This window comes from Gymnoscopelus microlampas, assembly GCF_963454915.1.
Source record: "Gymnoscopelus microlampas genome assembly, chromosome: 3".
Taxonomy (NCBI): Eukaryota; Metazoa; Chordata; class Actinopteri; order Myctophiformes; family Myctophidae; genus Gymnoscopelus; species Gymnoscopelus microlampas.
In genome coordinates, this window is record NC_139940.1 from 44757474 (window position 1) to 44779826 (window position 22353).

Here is a 22353-nt window from a genome sequence, read left to right on the forward strand (position 1 = left end):
GTAAAGCAAAAGTGGTGGAAATAGCCGATCTATATCTGCTATTTTTTACTATTTTTCTGAACATTTTCGTTCCATTTCCTGAAAAGTATATGAGGTTTCCACCGGTCGGGTGGAAACCTCATATCCACAGTTACTTTGCAGGATTCAAATAAAAAAAACAGCAAATGTAGTAGATCTACTATTGATGCTGTGGCGTTGTAGTATGATCAAGTAGGGGCGTTAATTTATGAAAAAAAAAGACAAAAAGTTATAGAATATGGAGATAAGAGGTTTCTGCCCGACAGCAATATTATGCAAATGGGAGCGCTTTTCATAAGAACACAAAGAACTGGCGAGGAAAGAAAGACAAACATCTCTATTAACCCATTCAATCCGGAAACGCATCTGTGTCATTTTAGATTTTAGCTATTTACCATTATTTTATACTTTGGCTATTAAAAAATATCTGTATCTTGAACATTTGTGTTGAATACATATATTTTTTTGAAACAACATTTTTAACTCCAATCTTTGCTTCTGGGGGGTCCCTGGAACAACATATTTTGATGGGGATCGGTGGCCTAAAAAAATATTTTGGGGGTCCTTGAGGTTTGAGCACCACTGATATAGCAACAATAGTTTTTCAGAAAAGTGAAGACATTTGTTGAGACATTTGACAGTTACAAATGTTTGCTTTAAAAAATACATATTCAAAGATTTGCACAAAATTGTCACGATTTAAAGAAAATAGCAAATCTACAAGCTCATAGCGCGGCACTCGGTGCCGCGCTATGAGCTTGTATATCTGCTATTTTTGAATAGCCAAAGACATCTTAAAATGACACAGATGCGTTCCCGGTGTTAATGGATTAAGCAAGGGTTCTGTTGTGAGTCTGCAAGGAGGGTCAGATTAACCAGATGACGTCAAACAGTCTCTGAAGAGACAGGAAAGATCAGGCTGGAATCACAATGTTCAAACAACATCACACATACACACACAAACAACGTGTGTATTTGCCTTGTTGTTGAAATGAGCTATACAAATAAGCCTTGCCTTAGATGGCACACATGCACGCATACAAAAAAGGAAGCACACAACACATTACCTCTCATCTTTAGCAGCCAGGTCATCCAGCTGAGAGCGCCACAGAATGTCTCTCTCATGTCGGTTGAAAAACAGCAGCTTGATTACTCTGAATGACAAACACAACATGCCCTTCAGAGCAGTAATAGATACAAATAACAGCATGTACCAGTTCCCTTTATTGTCGAGGCTGGCAAACTGGCGACCCCTGGGCCGGTAATGACACAGCACTGTAACAATCACACATGTTTAAAGAGGCTTTTCATTTCAAAAACATATTTTTAAGTCATTTTAACATCTACTCTGTTTGCACCCAAGACAGGGTGCACTCTGTGTGCACCCAAGACAGTTTTTAAGTTGCTTGATTCAATATTTAGATATTTGATATTCATTTTATCAGACACGCTCCCTTCCTATATAAACCCATTGTAACTTAAAATAAGAATTTTACCACGTTAAGTCTCACTGAAAAACCCACGTTTTGAAAAGGTGAAATATGGAGATATGATTGGTTTCAGCCTGACAGGAACAAAATGCATAAAGTCATCACCCACCAGTGATGGAAAGTAACCAAGTACATGTCTCAAGTACTGTACTTAAGTAAAACGTGTAGGTACTTTTACTTTACATTTTTCTATACTTCTACTTCAACCTCACTACATCTCAAGAGGCAAATATTGTACTTTTACTCCACTACAATTATTTGAAAACTTTAGTTACTAGTTACTTTGTGGATTTTGATTTTTATAACAAAACACATTAACCACTTCAGCCCTATCTAAACTTTGGCTAATGGAAAATAGCCGATCTTCAAGCTCACAACCCGCCGTGATGCGACGCGTTGTGAGCTTGTTGTAGATCTGCTAAGTTTATTTTGAGGCCAACACTTTTGCATTTTTGCTCAAATGATTTTTAATACCAAACTTTTAATTGTATTTTTTACATTGCGGTATTGATACTTAATCCATTCAATCCAGGAACGCATCTGTGTCACTTTAGATTTATATATATATATATATATATATATATATATATATATATATATATATATATATATATGTATAACCAATATTTTATACTTTGGCCATTCAAAAATAGCAGATCTACAAGCTCATAGCGCGGCACTCTATATATATATATGTTTTTTCAAGCGAACATCTTTAACTCAAGGCTTTGTTTCTGTGGGGTCCCTGGAACAATATATATATATATATTTATATAACAATATGAATATATATTTAGAAGACATTTGTAGAATCCCCAGAAGCAAAGATTTGAGTTACAAAATAATGTTATAAAAATATATATATATATTAAAAGATATGCACAAATGTTCAAGATTAAAAAAAAATAGCAGATCTACAAGCTTACATAGCGTGGCACTCTGTGCCTATTTTTGAATAGCCAAAGAAATCAAAAAATGACACGGATGCTTTCCCGGTCTAAATGGGTGAAGTATACGTTTTGAGCACTTCTTCCACCACCGAACAAAATGCAGGAAGTCATCACCCACCTTATTGTGCCCAGGTCCTGTAAGGTGAGTCGGATCAGTCGAGCCATGGGCGTCAACCCCGTGCCGGCGGCCAACAGGTAGAGGTGTGTGACCTCGCGGAGGGGGCGGAGACTGAACGGACCCTCTGGACTGCTGACGGACACGTGGTCACCTAGGCAACCGTGAAAGAGAAGTTATGGGACGGCCGTCAAATGGGCAACATCACCACACAACATCACTACAGATTAGGGCTGTAACTATACTATATTATATCCATTATCTTCTTGTCGATTATTCAAAGGTTAGTCAAAAGTAGCAGATCTACAAGCTCAAAACACGTCGCTTCGCGCCGCGTTTCGAGCTTGTTACTACTTTGTGTGACACTGTAGTATGATCAAGTAGGACAAAAAAAAAGTGAAAACATGGAGATAAGAGGTTTCTGCCCGACGGCAACGCTATGTATATTTCTATTGAGTATTAAGTCGGTTAATGGTTCTTAACACATTGACTGCCAAGAACGTAGTCCTACGGTCCATTAAATCCAACTGTTAAGTGCCGAGACCGTAGTGCTACGGTCCGGGTGCTTTTTCTCGATATATATATATTTTTTTTTTCATTTTCTACACGGACCATTTTCAGTGTAACACCACCGGAACGGAACTATTTGCGATCCGGTTTTGCCGTTCCCGTCGGCCTCCATTCTAAAGCGCACACAAAAACGCCATTTTCTCCCTTGTAGTTTTTTCTCCTCGGTCATCACTGTTTAACATAAACCGTTCTAACTACAACATGGCTGCCCCGTTTGACACGTGGTCTGCACTAGTAGACACAGGGACATGTGCACGATGTTTACAAACAGTGCATCGAGCATTCTAAAGGATTTTAACGGTGTCTATGGCGACGTGAAAAAAACAAAAAACAACAATAACACCTTGGCACTGGTGAGTACATTATGAGATTAACCTTTGGCAGTGGATGTGTTAAATGTTGGTAGCGATACATTATTTAGTTAATTTCCCAGTCGTACGTGAACCGCAATGTCCCTGGCACGCTGCCTTTGATACCGGACGGACACGCCCTTCCCTCTCTCTGCACTCAGCTTCCTGTCTGTGTACCGTGGATCATTTTCAGGTGTTATAGCTGTGCCCCGGCCTCCTACGCTGCTGACCTACAGGAGTCTATGAGAGTGCTCGTCAGCACAAACCAAGATCAGTGTCTACAGAGCTGTTGTGCTTCCAACCCTTCTCTACGGGTCAGAGAGCTCGACACAACAAAGACACCAGCGTCTTACGTTTACCCCGTCCACTTCCAACACGTCCGTGCCCAGACTGCCCCCAGACTCATCTACTAACATCATGGCCTCCACAGTCAGCAGCAGGCACACAGACGGAGAGTTCAGCTAGCTCAAAAGGAGAGCAAAATAATGGATGAGAAAACCACGTTTTCGAGGCTGCCATGATGAAGAATATATATATATATATATATATATATATATATATTATACATATATATATATATAGAGAGAGAGAGAGAGAGAGAGAGAGAGAGCGAGCCTGATGGCAATATATATATATATATATTGCCTGATGGGTGATCAGATAGAAAAGGTCTGTTTATTAGTGAACTAATTACACCATCCTTCATGCTTGGGGTCTGCGCCTCGTAATTGATTTACGTAAACGGAGAGCAGCGTGTGTCATTGGGCTGATGAACGAGGAGGAAGGGAGTGGGAGGCCATGAGTGATTATTAAAAACGGCAGAATACCGTCTGAGAGGAGATTAGGGCCGATGTACGCAGGTTGGGAGACAAACAGAAATGCCAAGCGCAAGTGCACTGGCTGAGACATAGGACAGGGGCTTTTCATTATACACAGAGAGAGAGAGGGGCAGGTGCAAATTAACCCAGTAAAAGAAGGGACAGAGAGAGGAAGAGAAAGTAGGGAATAAATCATTGTATCTAATCAGCCCACGTAGCAACCGTTAGCTCACATTTTTAGATTTCATACGGCCTCTCTGGTAAACAACCCAAGCCCCCAGAACCGCGATAGAACAGTGAAGCTGCTGCCGTCGCACCTTGGTGCTCAAAAGCGGAAGAAGAGGGTACTTCCAGGGAGAAGAGGGTACTTGCGGGGGCTTTACGCGCTGGGTGAGCAACTTCATTGAAATGAATAGGTGGGGGCGGGGCAGCCCGTCCTTGGTTCCGGTGACTGATATTGTCCTTCTAATGCGTGAGGGGGCCGTGCTTTTTTTCAATACATTTTTTCATTGATTTCCTATAATTCTTTTGGAAAATTAAAATAATTAAATATGCATGAAAAAAACACGGCCCCTCATGTATTAGAAGGCCAATATCAGTCACCAGAACCAAGGATGGGTGTTTACAATGGGTTTCAATAGGAATTTTGTGCAAGCTCCACCGTTTTTCTGTTGTTGTTGTTGGAATGTGTGTGAATGGGTGAATGTAATGCACATTGTGAAGCGCTATATACAGTAAATGCACCATTTAAAAATGCACCATTTTAGACTCTCTCAGAAACACACACACACACACACACACACACACACACACACACACACACACACACACACACACACACACACACACACACACACACACACACACACACACACACACACACACACACACACACACACACACACACGAAAACCATTAGACTCATCGGTATGTGTCATACATCTCAAGCAAATTCGATGAAAAGTTTGAGTATAGACCACTGTCGTGATAGGCTATTGGGGGGGGGGGCTTTTAGGTAGGAAGGGGCCTTTTTCTAGTTCTCATAAATATGGACAAACGGTGTTGTCTCTCCATTCCCTTGGCAGCAGTCGCTGCTGCCCACAGCTGCCACAGGAATGATGGAAATTAATTATGAATAAACTTCACAGCCTCTTGATAAGCACAGACATATGAGACCAATTATTGGCACCAGCACTGAATTGTCGCCCACTAGCCACTGAAAGAAAACAAAGGTCTTCCCCCCACACACAAAAGCATGCTTAAATCAACTCACTAAATAACATGCACATAATCTGGAAAAATGCACTGCAATATCTTGAATGTTAATTTAACTCGAAAAAGTGCTCCTCGGAGCAAAGGTTTCCACCAGGTCAGGTAGGTTATTGTGGGCCGGTAATGTTCTGAAATCGCCTATATGAAAAATCGGACGGGTCTGTCTTGATCACTTGACTATAGAGATAATGTGTACCGATTTGCAAAAATCGGCCTCCAGGTGGCGCTATAATAATAACGTTGAAAGAGTGGCATTAGTTCCTCAACGTAGTGCGAATGCGCGTGCACATTTTTCACCACAATCGAACGCTGCTGTGTTCATGATTTGCGGCATTTTGTTCAAAACGGGCCACTCCTGCAAACTTTAGATGTCAATCTTAGCCAATCAGGAAATATGAAAATGGGCAGAGGTTCTGCTCTGGCATCCAGGGAGTGTGTGTGCACAGTTTCGCTGCGATAAAGCCAAGATTAGCCGGAGATTAGCTGTTCAGAGATGGAAGGACGGACACGCGGACGGACGGATGGACGGACAGGGTGCAAAACATAAGTCTCGACCATGCCTTTCGGCCTGGCGGAGACAACAACTGTCTTTTTTCCATTTCATTTCAAACCTTTATTCATGCTCGAAAGGCCCTGAGGTTACCCCCATTTACAGTGGCGACGAGTGAACAAAATACAACAGCGGCAGCAAACAATGAATCAAACACAGACAGGAAGACACATAAAAAAACCAACAACCAATAAACTGTGACTCTTACCAATGTTCAGGCTGTTGAGATGAGGGGTGAAGACACCGTCAGGGTAGACTTTGACCATGAGAAAGAGGTGGGAGTCCTGCGTGGAGTCTGGCGGAGCGACAGGTACGAGCGTCTCCTCCACAGGAGTATACGGCTTCACCACTACAGCGTCTGGACACGGAGGACAGAGAGGACAGAGCTGCTGTGACATGAGAAGACAATGTGTGGCACACGCATGACCTCTGTTTTGTCTTTTTTGCGGTAACCATGCATGTTACTAGAGGTTCATGTATGTGACACGGTAAAAAGTACAAATATAGCATGTTATTTACATGTTCACCTGGTATTCTAGTTACTTTGTAGCACTTCATTGTTTTATTTGCCATCCAGCGTCCTGGTGAATCATGACCATAAAACATTCGATTCTGTGAAAATAATTTGAATATTTAATTATATGATATACTATATTTACCCTTTGTTTTGCGGTTTTCAAAAAAAAATCACAGAATCAAATGTTTTATGGTCAAATTCACTAGGAGCCTGAATGGCTTGATTCTAGGCGTAAGACTTTTTTTTCCAATAACATTATAATTTGACAGTGTAGAGTAGATTGGAGTTATAATTAGGCGTAGGTGGTATCAGAGTATGAAGGTATAGGATTTTCAATACCAACAAATGAAATGTAAATATAAAAGGAATGTATTACATAACAGGGAACTGGCTTTTTCTGCTTTTATGTATCCTAGCGAATCAATTAATTATAACTAGATATGGAATCATGAAAGATATTGCAGCATAAAACTTTATCTTGAGAACGGAGATGACTCCTACACTTTTCTCACTTTTTTGTATCACTTTTTTATTCAACTGCCAGTCTGTCACCACCACCACCCACATACACATCATCTCTGTTCAGCCAACTGATGTGTCCTTGAGGGGTCTACCGGTACATCTGATGAAACTATGGAAGAAGGGCCGCTTATTTCGTGTCTATTCATTATTCTATGGGTCATTAATAATAATAATCCATTTTATTTGTAACGCACTTTATATTTGAAACAAATCTCAAAGTGCTAATGGGTCATTAGTAGGGGTGTGCCGATATATCGATACGTTTTCTTTTTTTTGTTTTGCAATAATAATAATGCAAAAACAGAAGTATTTGTTTGCATTTGCTTCCCCCCCCATATATTTTCATATTAAAAAAGTGCCATATATCGTATCGTATCGATGTTGTGAGCCCAATATCGTATCGTATTGTTTTGTGAAATGACTGTATCGGCACACCCCTAGTCATTAGTATTTAAACGAAGCAAAACTTGTCTCAGTAGGCTAATTGCATATTAGACACACATCATTGAAGTCTTCTAGAGTCTAGACAATGTCATACAATGTCTTATGCTCAGGGGTGCACATAACTGGTGCGCATGCGTTGTCAAAATGCATGCTGCGCAGCACATCAGACGAAGGGAAGCGCTCTCGCGTACCAACAGCTGGGACCGCTGGGACAGGAATTTACTTCCTGAAGACACACTCACACAATCACGCTAAAGCACGTATCGGCCCCATACACAGCCATTAGGCGGAGGGGGAGGGGACGCATGCTGCACGTGATTGTGTGAGTGTGGCCTCGAATCCTGACACACAGTCAGTCGCGCGACTCGCACGCAGCAAGGTGCTGGCTGTGTTACAGACACTCGTCACCGATGATGAACGCACCGTGATGGTGCAAAATATGTCAGCACAGGCTGCGAAGAAAACAAAACGGCGAAAAAGCAGAATTTAGAAGCAGGGCGCTACAACATTGAAACGCGCCGGTGAAGCGTCCCTTTTTCTCGCGCAGCATTTTGAAAGTCCTATCTACATTCTATGTAGTGTACGTCAGTACAAAGAAAATAACCCCCTCAGAAAAAAGGTCTCCAAACTATAGCTAGAATAATAATTATTCAACAGATTACGGTGCCTTGAGTCTACTGTCTTACTCTCTGTAATTTTCTACCAAAGGAACTGAAGTCCGCTAAAACAGTGTCTTCTTTTAAAAGCAGACTAAAAGCATATCTCTTTTCACAAGCTTTTAATTAGGGCCAAGAGTAGTATGTAGAAAACCTTTTTAGAATCTGTCTCTCTCTAGTCTAGGTTGTCCTCAGATGACTTAGAGAGTATTATTACTAAATTATTATTCAACAACAGTCCTATAAATTCACAAAATCTGTGTGTGTGTGTGTGTGTGTGTGTGTGTGTGTGTGTGTGTGTGTGTGTGTGTGTGTGTGTGTGTGTGTGTGTGTGTGTGTGTGTGTGTGTGTGTGTGTGTGTGTGTGTGTGTGTGAGGGTGCCACCAGCATTATCTAGAGAACCACCCGGCCGATGGACTTCAAACTGGCCGCGCTGGAGTCCTTACCGTGGATGAGCGCTTTGAGGTAGACATGCTTCCCGACAGGCACATGCATGGCCGTCCCATGTGGCATCTGGAGCTGGAACAGCTGTGTGTTGTGGTTGACCTCCGTCTTTGAGACCAACTTGCAGTCTCGATAATGGAGTGCTGGAGGAAAGAGCAAAAATAATCACAAAATGTTGCATTTCTTGTCTGAATAAATCAGCATTTATTTTTTAAATTCCACAAGAGGGCGCTCTAACAAAACTTAGGAATGATCCCTTGACTCTGAGAGAAGGAATGGACGGATGTGACGTCATCCCAAAAAATGACACTTCCGTCCACTCCTACGTTATCAGTTGTAGAAAAACACACCTAGCTCGGATTTCTTCTTTTTTTGGTGAAAACAAGCCTTATTCAACGGCCGGTAGCAAAAAAATGGCCGATCGCGGTAAAAAAAGATTTGTTTCCGGTGGATAGAGGAGACCCTCCCCCACCCCCCCTTTGTTTACATCTGTGTACACACCGCGGCTCCCGTGGGTCTCTGTGGATCCTCAATATAAGGTTAAAAAAACGCTGGTATGGGGATGAAAAACGATGTTTTAATGCTGGCAGTCAATGTGTTAAGAGAGTGGGGAGAAAGAAAAAACACAAAAGAGCACAAAGCGTAATCGTCGCTCTTACCTCGATCTTTTTGACGAATAATGGTATTGTGTAATTCCAGCGTCTGACCCAGATCCGTCCATTTCCCTTTGGCCAGTTTCCGTACGCTGACCTGGATCTTCCCCACGGCTGACGCTGTGTGGACTGTTCAAGTGAAGGCAAACAGAGATGATTGATGATGACACCGTGTAAAGACATTTGGGATATAAATTAGAATCTCAAGCTGGCTGTAAATGTTATCCTTACCTGTCACGCCGTCTTCTACCTCTTCAGCTAGACCTGTAAAAAGTTGCATCATAGAGACATTAGCAGTTACTGTATGAATAAACATAGCCAGGGTTAAATTCACATTGAGTTTTTTACAGTGTAGACTGAGGTCCCACAGATATAAATTGTATCAAATGGAGGTCAGTTCAAACCATTCTGTCTGTACCCGTTTGTCTGTTTCAAAAACTCACACTCACAGAGTTTACCTCTCCTATCCTAAGTACAGCAAAAGAACATCAAATAAATGATCCATCCTGTAGGTAAACAACTGTCTGTTATCCTAACAGACAGTTATTGGCCTACAGGATGGATCATTATTCAAGTTTTCTTCTTCCACTCACACCAACTACTTCATTCAATTCAATTCAATTCCTTTCCCCCCAGACATTCCGTGCACTATTGAGGTGCAATTCTTCTTGATCTGTTATTATTTTGATTTGATGTGAGGCAATGTACATCCCATTGACCTATTGACGGATATATCCCAGACAGACAATCCCAGACAGACAGTACTCAATAAGAACTATCACAGATTTGTGACAGAATTCAGGGTTTCTCAATGAACTTCTACTTTGAAAACCCCTAGTTGCCTAATAGAGGGTCAACTTATTCAAGAGAAAGTTTGAAGAAAAATGGTTATGGGGGTCTTTGAGAACCACTGTACTAAACTGATACACAGTTCAATCCCAGCTCTTACTCTTCCTTAGACATGGAACAACCTTCTGTATTAGCCAGCCAAGGGCCTTGAATCTTGGTCAAATCAATGATTCATAGTGGAGGAGACACTTTCACCCTGTGATCGAACAGCAACTGTTGTGGCTCAGAGTGTTAAGACAATAGCTAGATGTTCACCACTCTCATATTCCTTATGAGGAGAGGTTGAAAAACGTTCATTGTGAGCCAGTGTTATTATAGTTAACAACAACTAACAAAATAACGAAACCTAGAATTGAAAAATAAATAAATAAATAAATAAATCATTTCAGTTAACCAAAAAAAGGTTTTACACAAAAACGAGAGCCAACTGAAACTTTATTGTGCTTTCACAAAACAAACTAAAACAACCCAAATTCATGTCACCAAAGGTCTAAAACAGGGGGTCCGGGACGCCAAATCTTGGTATGTTAGGAAATATTTATTTTTACATTAACCACTTGAACCCTAGCATCCCTAGTCTGAGGAGAACTTTAGCCAAAAATAGCAGATCTACAAGCTCACAACGCCTCGCGCTGCGAGCTTGTGGATCGGCTATTTTCGGCAAACATATTAAAACATGTTACATAGTACAGTGGTTCTCAACCTTTTCAGGCCACAACCCCCCAAAATAATCATATTTGAACTGGGGACCCCAACCCTAATATGCACTTGTAATGTAGGAGTTGAGGCATTTAGTTTTAATTGACTCCACAGATCAATATTTTGAAAATAGCCGATCAACAAGCTCACAACGCCTTGATGGGCTATTTTTGCCTCTTTCTTATATTATTTTGCAATTTGGCCAACATTTGACCAGTTTTTTAGTATAGTTTGTTGATTACTTTTGATGCAGTAATTATTTTATTTTTATTATTATTATATATTATAGGTATTAAAAAGGTTACTTAAATTGTCACTTCACTGTCATCTGGGGACCCCCCCCCCCCCAATCATGTGGGGATCCCCCTGGGGGTCCCGACCCACAGGTTGAGAACCACTGACATAGTAGATAATACATTTTATGTAAAAGGCTTGGCATCAGTGTGAAATATATCGAATGATCAATAAAAGGTATAAATCCATAAAATCAACTATTATAGCCTTTATATTTAGTCTCATTCATATCATTAGATAATGATAGGACACTATTGGTTTAACAGTGCAGAGGGAAAAGTCAAGTTTACAGTGGATAAATGTCTGAAAATGTTATTCCCCCGGCTCTCTGTGTCTCTGCTCTGCTGTTTTTCTTGCTCTCAATATTGCACTTTTGTAGAAACGAGGTGTCTCATTATTGCTTCACACTTAATGATGGCCTGCCAGCCTGACGGTGGAGTGTGTATTGCTTTTTGAACTGTCTGTGTTGAAGTGAATTCTGGTGTCAAAAGGTGTGATCGTTGCAAACGGAGGGTGTCTCTCTTATTATACACTTTCAGAAATGTGTTTTTGTGAAAGCTCCATCGAAGAAAAAGATGAGGGCAAGGTCTGATGAGGAACGCAAGATCGAAATGTCACAGCACTTAGTGGGTGCAATCAATATTTGTTTTTCAAATTATGCCCAACACTGTGCGAGCACTTTATTGCTTTAAGTCTGTCCTTCACTCAGCACCCGCCCAACTTCGCTGAGTCACATACTGTACCAGTGACTCAGCGGACAGATGTGTCATTGACCCCTCAGGTCCTTACACACCGGGAGTGTGAGAAATATGCGATCTTAAAAAGCGTAAGTGAGCATTTCACATCAAACTATTAATTTGGTGATGATGCCTCACTCATATAGAGGCAGTTATAGTGCAGTTATTCACAATGAAAGATCCACCTTGTTGATATTTCTCATTACTCAGAGCTTTGGTGACACCAATCCAAAACATATATTTTTTATTTACAATTAGGTGTAGCAAAATATGCTGATGTGCTGAAGGCTTTAGCATAAAATGTGTGTTCATCTTTGACTGCTGTGTGCATTAATACATCATCTAAAGAGGGAATATGTTCATCTTGGACTACTGTGGTGCGCTTTAATGCCAGAGGTCTTCTTTTTTTTTTTACTTCCCCCACTGCCAATGTTAAAAACAAAAAACACAGGAGCCGAGATACAGGATTTTAAAGTAATAAGTTAACAAAGGAGTGAATGGAGCTAGAAATCTTTGGATGGCTATATCTCTGGTTCTGTGTCGATAAATTGAAAATTGAAAAAAAAAGAAAGAAAAAAAATCCAACAACGGTTATACTCGTGGCTGGCAGGAAACGGGGTATTTTTTCAACAACGGTTATACTCGTTGTTGGGAGGTAATGTGTTAATAAATCATCTAAACTTGAGACCTGATGACCTTTAGATTCTAAAGGTTCAACATGTGTGTGGGAGGTATTAGCATTTCATTCTTTTTTTTGTATTAGCCTATGTCTGTGGCGCCGGCGCCTGTTTAATTAAAATACACTTGTCCCTGCACAATTCAGTCCAGTCAACAAAAAGAAAATTGAAAAAAAAAAGAAAATTGAAAAAAGAATAATGATAATTGGAAGAAAAAAAAAATATCTGCCCAGTCCCCCGCACCTCGCGACCATCGCGAGGTGGGGGGACCCAGGCTGGGTATCCCCACCGTGGGGGGAGACTATGGGGGGAGACTATATTATTGTATAGTTAATTAAACAGAGGAGTCCATTTGGTTAAAGCTGACTTTTGGAATGAAGAAAAAGGAAAAAGAAAAACACCTCTGACATCTACACTTCATGGAGTACATTTTAACCGAATTAACCGAAATAAAGTAGCAGAAACCCCCAAAACATTAACACATTGAGTGCCAATCTATTTAAAGCCGCCACGTGCCAATCGCGTCGTAGACCTACGCGAAGTGGTCTTTTTTTCTTTCTTTTTTCAAAAAAAAGTTCACATTGCATTGTAGGCCTTGTTCGACACGACACATTTCATTGTAGCACCACCGGAAACGGAATTATCCGGGATCCGGTTTTGCCGATCCCATCGGCCTCCATTCTAAAGCGGACACCAAAACGCCATTTTCTCTTTGTAGTTTTTCTCGTCGCTGATCACTGTTTAACATAAACCGTTCTAACTACAAGATGGCGATTCCATTTTGAATTGGGGTTTTCACTGGTCGACGCAGTCGGATCTACTGTGATTACAAACAGTTTAGAGCTCAATCTTAAGGATTTTAACGAGGTCTATGGCGACGTGAAAAAAACAAAAAAACAACAATAAAACGCTGGCACTGGTGAGTACATTATGAGATTAAACGCTGGCATGGAATGTGTTAACAAAACCATCCGGGGAAAAAAAACTGAAATGTGTGCGTGCGTCCCCAGGTCATTTTCCATTCCAGCGGCCCTGGTCTATATATACTACTCAACAAATAATTTCTTTAGTCAAGGACAGCCCTTGAAAATATGTTATGGCTCATGGAAATATGACAATGCAACTTTAGATACACTCCACTTTATCCAATGGTGGATGTGTCATTTTGGAGCAGAAATCAGAATGTCTGTGTACTGTAGAGCCTCTCACCCACCCCTTTCAGTGCTTTCCCTCCCCCTCTTCATTACCCTGGGTTGAATGTGTGAGATTGGACCTATTTTAATCCCATTAGTTTTTTGTTTTTATTTCTGTTTTTACAGCTTGGCAAAGCTGTCAATAAATAGACCCTGCAACTAGTCGTCACTTTTTCACTTTCTCCCTATTGGCTTCCCATATTCTGAACCAAGCCTTCAGAACCATGGCAGAACAGTGAAGCTGCCGCCGCCTGGTGGTCAAATCTGGGATTGCAACACTTACGCATTTAAAGCGCTACTGCGTGTGCTTCTATGGTCTGAAACCTTAGCGCGCCTGCTCGGAATACACACAGCCACACAAAAAGGACACGGACACAGACAGACACAGATGCACTTGTTTTCTTAATATTGGTAGCCGAGTTGTAAATGACATTTCATCTCAGTCAGTCAGTATTGTTTTTTTCTTTTACTTGTGGTCACTTATGTTGTTTGTGTTAGAAAATTGCCAATCTTGGGAACTCATCGGATTCGAAAATTGCAGACCTATCTTTGTATTCACATACGAAAAAAGAATGAAAACAGAATGTCTACTCACGTAAATGGAGCATGTAGGACATTTTCCCCAGCAGCACCTCCACTCGCAACACCCCCCCATCAAGGTCAACAATGGCACAGCCGGAGCTGGGGATCTAACGGGAGAAGACAGAGATGGGTGACATTTTCTGGAATGTTCCAGATCTATATGGGGTGATGGCCGTCACTAGTAGAGTACTGTAGTTTGTTGAATTTTAACCACTTTAAAAAACCTAGCCTCCCTTTTCTGTGGCAAGCACACCGATCGATTGATTGAATACTTATTAGTCAGAAATGTAAACAAGCACAAGGTACAGTCAGACATTTAGGCTAAAAGGATAAACACAAAAAAGTCCTGGGGACTTGTTTCCATTGTGGTCCTATGTATTCAATTCATCAACATAGCATTTAAAACAATGGCACAATAATACATGTCATCAACAAATACAAAACACTATATGTACAAAATGTGAGCTTGTAAATGGGCTACGTTCGGCAAAGATATTTGTAGGGTTGTCCGATATTGGCTTTTTTACCGATAACCGATATACCGATATTGTCCAACTCTTAATTACCGATACCGATATCAACCGATACCGATATATGCGGGGATTATTGTGATTAGGGTAAGCTCAAATTTCATATCACACACACCATATACAGTAAGAACTCCTGTAACTTATTTATAAAGCAAAAAAAAAAAAAAAAAAAAAAAAATTTTTTTTTTTCAAAAACCGATACCGATATTTTCCCGATATCAATTTTTATGCTAATATCGGCCGATAATATCGGGAGGCCGATAAAATCGGACATCCCTAGATATTTGGTGTAGAGGGACAAAATGGTGGGGGGGGATACTATGGTGGGGGTCTCTGGTCAACTAGTATAGGGTTTACGTGGTTAAACAAAAGGGATATATGACACTAGACTAGTCTGCCAGACTAAATGAACACCAGAATCTATAACAGAAACCATGTACTGTAAATGCATTATTTTTTTTCTCAGGGTATTGTGTATTGTATTGGTATATTGGGGTCTTATCTTTCCGTCTCATTAGATCTTACAGTTTTGACAGTAGAGAGGTTATACCTTCCGTTTGGTGTAGATGACCACATTAATAGCCACATCTGTTTGGAACCAGTCATACCTTGAAGGAAACAGGAGATTAGTTAAGACGCAGGAGACCAGGTTTCATCTGTACACTTTACATCAAGGGTGCGAGTGGAGAGGAGAATACCAGCACTCACAGAACTGTCGTTTAACCCATTCATTCCGGGAACGCATACTGTGTCATTTTAGATTTCTATGGCTAATAAAAAATAGCAGATATACAAGCTCATAGCGTGGTACCGAGTTCCGCACTATGAGCTTGTAGATCTGCTATTTTTGAAAAATCATGAAAATGTGTGCAAATCTTTGAATATATATTCTACAAAGTCTTTTCTTTTTTTTTTTTTAAACTTATGTCGCTATATCAGTGGTGCTCCAACTTCTCCATGTCAAGGACCCCCAAAATTATATGTATTTGGCCGCCGACCCCCATCTCAAAATATGTTATTCCAGGGACCCCCAGAAGCAGATCGGAGTTAAGAATGTTCGCTTTAAAACATATACATAATTCAAAGATTCGCAAAAAAACTATGAGCTTGTATATCTGCTATTTTTGAATAGCCAAAGAAATCAAAAAATGACATACAGATGCGTACCCGGTCTCAAAGGGTTAAGGCACTTTTATTTCTACATTTAAGTTTTGTCATGATATACTGCAGAGCAGACAGAACAACGTACACGTTTCAGCGTCGAGCCTTCATCAGCGTTGTGAGTGCTGGTATTCTCTTATAGAGATTTATTGTTTATCTGTTCACTCTTAGAATTGAATGAACACTGAGGATTCTATTGTATATATATAATCAAACATAACTGCTCTTGGTGTATGTGAATAGAAAGGTTTTATACCAAGTGACATCTAAATATTGAAATGTTGCAATTTCCCCCCCCCCCCCAAAAGCTTTATACCAATTTACCCCTGCTTATGTATAACTGCTAGTTTTGTCTAATACAATGTGCCACAGCTCGGTTTGCACATCTGCTTATTCCCTTTTAATTGAACATACATTTCTTAGTCTTGATTTTTATTTGGTTTGTTTCATATTTGCTTTGGCAACGTAAACACGTGTTTTCTCATGTTTGCATTCATCTCCCAATAAAGTCCCTTTTGAATTGAACTGCATATGTGTCTGTCTTACCTCGGACGAGTGTCTTTGGCTGGTGCAGGGGCTGCCGAGGGTGGCAGTAGCATGGAGGAGGAGGGTGAGAGAGATGAGGAGGGTGAGAGAGTGGCAGGGCCCGCAGGTGGTGCAAGAAAAGGTGGAGGTGGAGCAAGACCTGTCCAGAAAGAAGAGTGAGACAAGAGACGCGTGAAGCTGGAACACTCTCCCTGATCGCCTGAGAGCACCACAGACTGTCCATGTTTCTATAAAAGGACTAAAAACCTTCCCTTTTAACAAAACATTTCGTTCTTTGCTTATTTTGCTGTACCTTGCAGGCTAAAAGCAGCTAGATGTTTCTTACTGTACAGTATGTCTTCATGTCCTTGAGCCTTTAATAGCTTTCATTTTAATGGTGTATTTAACGTTTTTTCTTTTTCTTTTCCATTATGCGTTGCGTCAAAAGCTTGGTGCTATGCTCTATTAGCTTTTGGTCTGTAAATTGTTTGAATTCTGAGAAGGCAGGGTACAATCTCATAGTGGATGCAACCTATCAGGCAATTACTGCTGCCATGCAAGTAAATAAAGCATAATATAAAAGGAAGGTTACTGTTAAAAGTACAGAACGATTGAAGAAATCGATTGAAGTGTTTCTGAAATACTAACTGATGAATTTCAGTTGGCTAAATAATTTCCCAAATGCATTAAAAAAGTGTTGAAAAGAACCCTTAATATGTGTGACTCTCAATGAAAGGCTGCTGAAAATGAATACCGTTTAAGTTAGTGCTGCCTTCTTTCTTCAGTGCTGGAGCTGTGAAAACAAAAAAAGGTGTCTGAGGATTACTTGGCAAAGTCAAGTCACTTGAATTGGCATGAATATTGTCATGCCAATTACTTCCTCTCCACACACATTTCTGTGTGTCGTAACTGCTATTGTATCCTACTCATCGTCATCACCTGCCAGTGAGGAGCATAGATATAGAAACCTAGATACCTCATTGGCCTCTGCAGTTCATTGGAGCGACTGGTATCTCAATACAAGGCTCTTCCGCAGGGCTACTTGACTACTGGCCAATCACAGCGCGTCTAACTGACTAGTTGCTGTGCGGCTGCCTCTTAAGAAAAGACCCGCCCACCTGTCTCTGATTGGCCTGCCGAACGCCCCCTTCTGTGACGCACGCGGAAGTTTCCAGCTTGCCCTGCTGAAGCGGAAGGAAGTGGAAGCACGGCCGAGATACGCACGCCTCAGAGCCGAAGGAGGCGTCTACCTTTATATGTCTATGGTGAGGAGCCCCCACCAGGAGGCCGCGTAGAGCCTCCGTCCTACTCCTCCCGCACAACACTCCCTGCTGCTGACAGGTGCCGCCCCCAGTTAAAACACGTGAAACACGTGAATGGCACTCAATGAGTTAACGGCATAGTTCACCCAAAACAAATATTTGTTTTCTATCGATTATTCACCCAATGGAGACTTAAATTCATGCATTCTTTTTTTTTGTCGCATTCCTAAACCAATAATTTGATGACCTGCGGACAGATAGGCAGTGGTTCCGGTAGGAGACACAAAGGATACTCGAACCCGCTGCCGGTCATCAATTTATTGGCTTAGGAATGCGACAAAAAATAAATAAATCCATGAATTCAAGTCTCCATGGGGGGAGTAATCGATTTGGGGGTGAACTATCCCTTTAAGTGCAGTGACAAATGTCACCCTCCTTCCCGCCCGGCTTCCCTCCCCCGAACACGGGCCAATTGTGTTTGTGTAGATCAGGGGTGGGCAACTTTGTAGATGGTGAGGGCCACAAAATTTCCTCAATCACTCTGGGGGGCCGCATTGTTTATCGGCGGGGGGGCCGCATTGTTTATCGGCAGGGACCCCCCCCCCCCCTTGACAAAACCCCTCCCGTTGGCAAAACGGTCCGGGGGCGGTGCGCCGGTTCGGACCAAAATGCCAGGGCTGGATTTTGGTCCCAGCCCGCCCGTTTATCGGCACTCTCGCCAGTAGTACCCCATTACTCAAAAAGCCCATAATAGTCACATATGTGATAAATAAGGGATATTAACTATTATTATTTGTTATAACTTTGTTTTTATTTAAGGATTTGTTTAGTCGAATCTAATTGGCGACTAATTGCCAATAGTCGACTGGCAGTCGACTAATGCAAAAAAAAAAGAAAACTTTTTTTTTTTTTGGGCCAAAATACATTTTATTTCAAAGGGCCAAGTCTACACAGTTTGTTTTGTGTCTCCAGCAGAGTTTCTAGTGTCTCTATCTCTCTCTGGAAGAGGTTTAGCTCTGGTTCAGAGCGTTAGTGAGTTCCCTCTAACGCTCTGGAAGACCCCTCGCTCTGGCCATGTACAAGGAATTCCACTGCGCCGCCAGCGCTCAACTATAGTGAAAATAAACTAAACCATTTCGCTACTCACCGAAGCAAAGGCTGTTTTGGGTTGTTGAATGTCTATTCTCCAACTGCGCACGCCTAAACGCACCCCACCTACTCTGTAAAATACACTTTTTGGGCAGAAAATAAAATATGTCAGCGAGACGGACATTATTTGTATTTACTCCACAGTGCCCTCTACAGATCTGGAGGATTTGGGGACTTACCATTAACCAAAATGTCCGTCTCGCTGACATATTTTATTTTCTGCCCAAAAAGTGTATTTTCTAGCTCTGAACCAGAGCTAGAAGAGGTTGCACATGAACTCTGCAGCCGCACTGAGGTGCTCCAACACAAACAATACCAATACAAAGACGAGGAATAAGAAAAATAAAGTAGAAGTTACGTGTGGTTGCAGGTGTAGACTTGGCCAAAAAACAATTTAAAACATTTTTTGGCCCAAAAAAAAAAAAAAAAAAAAAAAAGTTTTTTTTTTTTTTTTTTTTGATTTTGGCCTGGGGCCGCATTGAGTGACGGTGCGGGCCGCATGCGGGCCGCGGGCCGCCAGTTGCCCATCCCTGGTGTAGATGCTTGACAAAGCCGGACGCCGAACGCGGTGGATTGCAACCCCAAGATGGGGGTTACCACCATAGACATATAAAAGGTAGACGCCTCCTCTGGTTCTGAAGCGTCTGTATGGCGGGCACGTTTCCGCTTCCTTGGAGGGCAGCTGGAAATTTCCGCGTGCGTCACAGAAGGGGCGTTCAGTAGGCCAATCAGAGGCAGGTGGGGGCGGGACAACTAGATTCTGACAAGTCCTGGAAAAGACGCGCTGTGATTGCCCAGTAGTCAACACGCTGTGATTGGCCAGTGCCCGTGCCCCCCGGAAATATGGCGGCCACCATACGAAACAGGTCGCTCCAACGAACTGCAGAGGCCAATGAGGTATCTAGGTTTCTATGTCTATGGTTACCACTGCGCCATCCGAGAGCCAGGAAAGATGTGTGTGTGTGTGTGTGTGTGTGTGTGTGTGTGTGTGTGTGTGTGTGTGTGTGTGTGTGTGTGTGTGTGTGTGTGTGTGTGTGTGTGTGTGTGTGTGTACCTACCTTTCTTTGCAGAGCTGGTCTTAACGGCCATCCTTCCAACCAAACACTCCTTCAGCATGGACTCATAGTTCACCCAGCGGTGCACCTGAGGAGACACACGGACGACATGGACAACCATCATCCACCTGAATGCAATTACTGGGGCTTCTAATCAATATCACCATTATTTTTCAAACCTTTTACCTTGATTATTAAAAAAAACTACAAAAAGATATACAGTGAAAACAGCAGATCTACAAGACCTTTACAGCTGGCATTAATATACATACACAGCGCTGTGTGCAGGTGAGGAGGAAAACCATAAATAAGGGGAGATAACACAAAACGAGACAAACAACAATTAGCGCGCACGCGTGTGTGTGTGTGTGTGTGTGTGTCTGCCTGCCTGTGTGTGAGTGTGAGTGTGAGTGAGTGTGCAGGAGTAGGGCTATGAGTGTGAGTGAGTGTGCAGGAGTAGGGCTATTTATTGAAGGACAAAGTCATTCATTGCTCAGATATGGGCTTTTTGTTTTTGGGCAAAGGTTTGCAGCCAAAGTAGAAACAAAAACCAGCACACAATAATAGCCAGCACTCTGAAGTCCTTGTGGTAATTTTAATCAATTAAGGCACAGGCATACACGGACGCATTTCGGGGTCAAACCCTCCTCAGCGCGTATGTTTTCAGCCAGCCCAGTCTATGTATGAGAGCAACCAAGGAAACAATCTGTTTCCTGTTTGAAACAGCCCTGAAAATTCACCTTTCAGGAGGCCAAAGGGGGGGGGGGTAGTTATCACTTCTCCCTTAGACAGGCAACCACCCGCTTTATGTACTCTGTACATATAGTGTTTAATATTTGTGATGATATTGAATGGTTGGTGCTATTTTTGATATGTTGATGAATTGAATACCTAGGACCCCAATGGAAACAAGACCGCAGGGACTTTTTTGGTGTTATCCTTTTAGACAAAGTGCTTGACTGTTACTCGTGCTGTTTTACATTTCTGTCTAATAAAATATTCAATCAATCAAAACAACTCTCTCTCACACACACACACAAACATAATTTCACAGTGTTGGCCAATAGCAGCTAACCTGACTCCGCCAACCAATCAGCGGCTGCTAGGGGCGGGATCTTGGCGAGACCGGATGTGACGCCATCGAGAAGCGCTTATTGCGTTGTAGTTCTTTCACAAATCATCATGGTTGAATAGTATACAAAAGAACTACTGCCGGCGCAGCTACTATACGTTATGAAGACACGTCAATATGATTGGTTGATAGACGGTGATAGACAGACGGTCCCGTCTGTCTATCACCTGCCAAGTTAGCTTGAAAGAAATGGATTACCATCTTGCAGCGGTTCTGCTACCGGGGTCCCAGATGTAAGTTAGGCTGTGAAACAAAATGTGTGTCGCAAGCTTCTTCCATCCGGTGGAGTCAGGTTTAAATAGCAGCAGGGACAAAATGAGTTATAAAATCTATTAGTCCTGCACCTTGGCAGATTCTATCTGCGACCAGATGGAAGCAACCTGAACTCACTGAGTGGGTGACAGGCGTCAGGCCCTCAGCAGCATGGGCTGGCTCACTGGGCTTTCACTTGTTGCTCTGACTTTGTACATTTTAAATGAGGTCATTCACATTCCTGTGCCTGCAACCTCATACTTTATACACCCTCCTGGGGGGAACCGGTGCAAGATAAAGGTTTAACCATCTTTGACTTTCACCTGTCAGTTAAAAGGTCAACCAGACAAAATATGAATTCATGTATTCAATTCACTGTTGTAGATGCTGCTAAAATGTGAGGTAGGATACAGTTCCAACAATCATACAAAGTAGCCCCATATCTTTATGTACTAAGATTTCCCACAGGTTAAATGGGAAAACAATGGAGAGATAGTAAATAAGAATAGTAATTCTGTCATTATTATTGACAGAATTACAAATTAAGAAGAACAAACATTTACCATGTACAATGGTAAATGGTGCATTTTTATAGCGCCTTTATCAAAGTCGCTTCACAATGTGTATTACATTCACCCATTCACACACACATTCACACACCGACGGCGGAGGAAACCATGCAAGGCACCAATCTGCTCATTAGCACTTAGGGGTTCAGTGTCCTGCTCAAGAACACTTAACCCTTTAAGACCTGAGGCCGATTCTACAAATGTTGTTTGAAAAAAAAACGTATGCTGCTATATCAGTGATTCTCAAACTTTTTCATATCAAGGACCCCCAAAATTATATGTATTTGGCCGCGGACCCCCATCTCAAAATATTTAGTT

General features: G+C 41.7%; 1 protein-coding gene across 2 annotated transcripts in view; it reads right to left on the reverse strand.

The window, feature by feature from the left end:
* The window catches only part of cyb5r4 (cytochrome b5 reductase 4), a 35153-nt gene that overhangs the window by 6369 nt on the left and 6431 nt on the right, over positions 1–22353 (reverse strand). For both annotated transcript variants that reach the window (XM_084051392.1, XM_084051391.1), the window contains 11 exons: positions 20086–20170; positions 17371–17409; positions 16638–16776; positions 15481–15538; positions 14414–14507; positions 9601–9633; positions 9376–9498; positions 8719–8859; positions 6342–6491; positions 2577–2727; positions 1086–1172 (listed from right to left, as the gene is read on the reverse strand). In XM_084051392.1, the coding sequence (XP_083907518.1) occupies positions 1086–1172; positions 2577–2727; positions 6342–6491; positions 8719–8859; positions 9376–9498; positions 9601–9633; positions 14414–14507; positions 15481–15538; positions 16638–16776; positions 17371–17409; positions 20086–20170 (1100 nt within the window). The remainder of the gene's footprint in view (positions 1–1085; positions 1173–2576; positions 2728–6341; positions 6492–8718; positions 8860–9375; positions 9499–9600; positions 9634–14413; positions 14508–15480; positions 15539–16637; positions 16777–17370; positions 17410–20085; positions 20171–22353) is intronic.